General features: G+C 43.3%; 1 protein-coding gene across 1 annotated transcript; it reads right to left on the minus strand.

Moving 5' to 3' along the window:
• Positions 1–684: 684 nt before the first annotated feature.
• LOC130994014 (uncharacterized) lies at positions 685–1,699 on the minus strand. The gene is made up of 3 exons (XM_057919049.1): positions 1,358–1,699; positions 927–1,186; positions 685–805 (listed from the first exon to the last, which is right to left on the minus strand). The coding sequence occupies exons 1-3, from the start codon at positions 1,697–1,699 to the stop codon at positions 685–687; spliced, it is 723 nt and encodes a 240-aa protein (XP_057775032.1).
• Positions 1,700–5,288: the final 3,589 nt, after the last annotated feature.

Raw genomic sequence — 5,288 nt, forward strand, 5'->3', positions numbered from 1 at the left:
ACCAACAATTAAGTTTACCCATGATATATAAGACATTCCAAAGCATGAATTCGTCCAAATACAAGCATATGCTCAAGAGAAATCAAGAGAAAACTAGAAATCCCCAAATTAAGCCCTAGTTTGGAACTAAGAAAATAAATCATGGAATAAAACAAAACAATCGGTCAAAAGCTAGTAAATCATGCCAAGAATTGAAAAACATAAGTAATTGGGGCAAGAAAAACATACCTTGGATGGATTGGAAGTAAGAAATTAAGAGAGAAATATGAATTGGGGTGTTAGTATGTGAAAAGTAGGTGTTGTGTGTGTAGAAATCGTGAAAAGAGGGAGAAATAGAGTGAAAAACCGGGCTGGCGGGTCAAGGCGCGGGTCGCAGCCGGGTCTGGGTCGCGCAAGCGCGTCGCACGGCCGCATGGCTGGACCGCGCGACCTCGCGCGGCCATGCTCCCTGACCGCGTGAGCTTCCAGAATTTTCTGCCTTCCTCGCACGGGTACGTCACGCGGGCGCACGCCTGGGCCGCGCGGTCTGGGCGTTCAACTTCTTCAAATTTTTATTTTTTTTAACCTACAAAACGCAGCAATGCAACACAAACGAGCAAAAACAAAAACGAAACTAAAGCACAAAACAAAAGAAAAACTCACAAATATTGGGTTGCCTCCCAATAAGCGCTATTTTTAACGTCGTTAGCTCGACAGAACATCAAACTCTTCAAGGAGGCTGGTACAAGCAGTGCTGTAACCAGCTGCCCCGTGCTCCACTTTTGCCTTCCAAGTCTCATCCTTTAAATTTCTGATCACCTGGGTCCTGCCAAGAAAAAGAATCTGTATCAACTGTATTAAAAACATCAACACTTACCTTGCCCGGATCTTTAGCTTTCTTGGGCACTTCGTCCTTGTGAATGTGGCATGGTTCATAGACAAAGAACGTTTGGCTTTCCTCATGAACTCTCAACGTAAGCTCTCCCTTCTCCACATCAATTAAAGCTCTTCCTGTTGCAAGGAACGAGCGCTCCAAAATCAGCGGGATTTTGTTATCGTCCCCAATGTCTAAAACCACAAAATCGGCAGGGAAAATAAAATCCCCCACCTTCACTAGCACGTTCTCCACAACTCTACGAGGATAAGTGACCGACCTGTCTGCCATCTGCAGCCTCATAGATGTCGGCTTTAACTCCCCAATCGCCAGCTGCTTGAAAACAGATAACAACATGAGATTTATGCTTGCCCCCAGGTCGCAGAGTGACCTTCTGAAATGCTGGCCTCCAATAATGCAGGAAAGTGTGAAGCTGCCCGGATCTTTAACCTTCGTCGGCAGCTTCCTCTGCAAGATTGCGCTGCATTCTTCATTGAGATTTACCGTCTCAAACTCTCCCAACTTCTTCTTCCGGGAGACTATGTCCTTGAGGAATTTGGCATACTGCGGCATCTCTAGTAACATCTCCACCAACGGGATGTTGATGTTCACCTTCTTAAAGATCTCTAAAAACTTAGAGAGCCGCTCTTTCATCCTTTCTTTCTTATGGCGCTGAGGGAAAGGTATAGTCACAGTTGTTGGCGAAGTAGCTTTCTGCTTTCCATCTTTCTTTTTGCTAGAAACCTCAACAGTGACCTCCTCAACTTCTTCCTCAATCGGGGGTGCATTCTCATACTCTATCGTCTTGGCCTCTTCTTGTGTAGTCCTGCTCGGCATATCAACCATCTTAAAATGACGATGGGGAAACGGCATCCACCCAGGAGGACGCAGATGAGGTGGAAGTCGTCGGCCTTTTTTATGGACTCTCCACGAGAGCTCTCCTTTCTCCATCTCAGGGGATCCATGGCTGCATTCAGAGGTAACTTCACTCTTTAATCCAATGGCCATGCACTGCTCTTTTGGGTTCACCTTGGCATTGTTTATGAGATTACCCGACTGCTGGAGTTTATTGACGGCGGATGTTATTTGACCCAATTGGGTCTCGAACATCTTCATTTGAGTCCCCACAGCAGTGGCATTGGACACTAACTTTTCCATCCTCTCGTCGGATTTGGACATGAAATTCATTAGCAACTCCTCAATATTCGGCTTCTTCTCTTCATTTATCACTCCATTGGTAACCGAGAATCCTGGTGGAGGTTGAATTGCATTGTTGGGATTTCCATATGAAAAATTCGGGTGTGAGAGACCTCCTTGCTGATACTGTTGTCCTCTAATGTAGCCACTCTGCTATCCACGCTGAAAGTTCCCATAGTCCCTTCCATGAATGAAGTTGGCATCTTCTATGCCTGCCGGATCCTCCACAACTGGTTCAGGAGTTCCCATAGATATCGCTGAAATTTTTGAGTTCAACTCTGCCAGCTGAGTCGAGATCAATGCCAATGGATCTGAGCTAGTTGTTGCAGCAACTTTCTTCAACTGTACCCTCTCGGACGACCATTGATAGCTGGTAGCCGCCATACTTTCTATGATCTCCATTGCTTCCGAGCTTCCCTTCTTGAGTAGGGAGCCTCCAGCTGCTGTGTCCATAAACATCCTCGTGCGCTCTCCACAAACATTGTAGAACATGACAACTAAAGTCCCTTCATCAAAGCCATGGGACGGGCACTTCCTCAATTTCTCTTGATATCGTTCCCATGTTTCTGCTAATGATTCACCTTCGAATTGCTGAAACTGAACGATGTCCATCTTCAGCTTCAAAGTGAGACCAGGAGGGTGAAACTTTCGCAGAAATAGGTGTGCCACCTCTTCCCATGCAGGATTGGCACCCAATTGCAGAGTGTGGCACCATGACTTAGCCTTGTCCCGCAGTGAGAAGGGGAATAGACGAAGGCGAATGATATCATCAGCTACGCCGTTCATCTTTATAGTACTGCATAACTCCAGAAACTGTCTCAAGTGCACGTTAGCTCGAAATTATTTGCGTTGACTCTGGGCGGCTCTTGGTACTGGTACAGTGGAGTAAAACCCTCATCGATAGGCGGCTGTTTTTGCTCAACAACATTTTTCTGAGCATCCATCAACGCCTGCAACTGCTCTCTCAAGGCACGAACTTCTTCTGTGGTGGCCATAGTAACGAGTGTGGCTTGAGATTTCTTGTTGTTGTTAAGGCGGAGCGTAGCTTCAATCTCAGGATCAAAATCTTCAAGATGAAGATTCTGAGATCGTGTGTTCATTCACTACCTGGAAAGCTCCAAACACAAGAATTAGAACCACAGGAAAAACAAAGAACATAATTTAAATAAACAGAAATAAAAATCCAGAGTAGTATCAAACAATTAATAGAATAGTACTGATAAAAAATCAGTCCCCGGCAACGGCGCCAAAAACTTGTTCGCTATTTTATTAACACGCCGTAAGTGTACGGGTGCAATTGCGTATAGCAGTTACAAGGTCGAATCCACAGAGACGAATTAGTATCAATGCATATCCTAAATTACTTTACTCTATCTGGAAAAACGAAAATTAATGTTGATTTTGAAAACAAATTAAATAAATAAAAACTGAAAAGAAAAGAAATCAAGCTATAAGAATGCGGAGTAACAGAAAAGAGAGAATTTCCCAAGGCAAAGGTTTCAACAGATTCTCCTCACTAACATGTTTAATTCAATTAATAAGATGATTCCTAAAGCAATCTCTAAGCTAGTTCATACCCACTCCCGTGGCATACAAACCGTTGATTACATGCAAGGTTACCATCCCTGGATCACACTTCTAACATGTAACTCCTAAAAGTTCCTAGGATTAACGCCCTCACAATTATCAATTCCCTTTAGAATTAAAATAAATGTGTTTTATGTTCTTAGTTCAGGTAATAATTATCATCTCCCGATATCAAATTAAAACCTATGATTATGCTAAATTGGTGATCAAACAATAAAGCAAACAATTATGACACATAAAAAAGAATAACAATCTCAATTAATTGAATCAAATAATCAGAAATTCAAATCATGTCTACTCCCTAAACCCTGGGAAAAAGGTTTCTAGCCACACATAGACATATGACTAGAAAAACAATATCTCAAAATACAAATAAACATTCAACAATGAAAAACCGTAGTGAAGTTGAGAATCTTCAATCTTGCTCTTGCTCCGTCTCTCACCGCTCTCCAAAAGATGTAGAAAATGATAAAAGGTGTTCTGGAATAAGCTATTGGGTGGTATTTATATGCCCTAGGTCTTCCAGCTCAAAAATACTCTCAAAATCGCGCTTTAAAAGAAAATCCGGAAAAATGGGCGAAAATCGACGCGTCGCGCGGCTGCATGGCTGGACCGCGCGAGCTCGCGCGGCCTCCTCGCGTGGCCGCATGATTGGCCCGCGCGGTCCTCCAGCAAATTCTGCATCGTCGCGCGGCCGTGGCATGCGGCCGTATGTCCGGACCGCGCGACCTCCTGTCGTGCCTCCTCACGTGCGGCCGCGTGTCTTCCGACACGCGGACTTCCCGACGCCCGTTCTTGCTCATCCAATTCCCGATTTGAGCCCCGTTCGCGCCTATGGACTCGTCTCTTCACGTGCTTCACTATACTTCATCCAAAACTTCATAAATCGAGTCCAAGAACCTGTAAAAACAACACGAGCACGGACGAGTAGTCTATTCCACAAAATTGAACAAATTAAACCAAAGACACTCAAGAACTCAATGAAAACACCCCAAAAACTATGAATAAACGCGACAAAGGAGAGAAAAATGCATGTAAATCAACCATGGTTGTGTGAGTCTGCTCCAATTAATGTACCACAACGGATACATTTTCCTTTGCGTGTCTTTGTCAGAGGATCGCCTTCTTCGACCCACTCAACAGTAAAGTATTTCCAGTGTGTGGATTTCATTGAACTTTTCCTTGTCTCTGCCTCCTGCGTCGTTTTTCCTCCTTTTGTTTTCATTTTCTTCTTCACACTCTTATTTCTTATTGGTTCCACTAGTTTTCCTATCTGTAGGGCTTCTTCTTGAACTTAGACCTCTTCTAACATGTCCACATCAAGATCTTTATTTTCTTCTTCCTCATCTATCACAAATATATTACTAGCTTGTTGTGTTTCTTCTTGCGAAGATGCCATCTACACATAGTCAAATATTGATAAGCAATAAATAGTAGTAAGTACAACTGTACAAGTAGTCAACTTAAGCAAAGATATATTGGAGATTTTCATGTATGATCAAGAACTACACCAACTGCCAAGTGTCAATACCCAATAAACACAATCTGCCCAAGTATGATCAAACATTCACAAATGACACCAAATCTGCCAAGTACTCGAATTTTGGCCTTACTGCCAAAAACTAGAATTTGGCACCCAATTTGGACATTC

The sequence above is a fragment of the Salvia miltiorrhiza genome, chromosome 7, assembly GCF_028751815.1.
Source record: "Salvia miltiorrhiza cultivar Shanhuang (shh) chromosome 7, IMPLAD_Smil_shh, whole genome shotgun sequence".
In the NCBI taxonomy this organism is placed as follows: Eukaryota; Viridiplantae; Streptophyta; class Magnoliopsida; order Lamiales; family Lamiaceae; genus Salvia; species Salvia miltiorrhiza.

Coding starts and splice junctions, on each gene's coding strand:
- LOC130994014 (XM_057919049.1), bottom strand. CDS start 1,699: ATGGTTGATATGCCGAGCAGGACTACACAAGAAGAGGCCAAGACGATA. Junction 1,187..1,357: donor AGTTGGGAGAGTTTGAGACG/GTAAATCTCAAT, acceptor GTTTTCAAGCAG/CTGGCGATTGGGGAGTTAAA. Junction 806..926: donor GTTCATGAGGAAAGCCAAAC/GTTCTTTGTCTA, acceptor TTTTCTTGGCAG/GACCCAGGTGATCAGAAATT.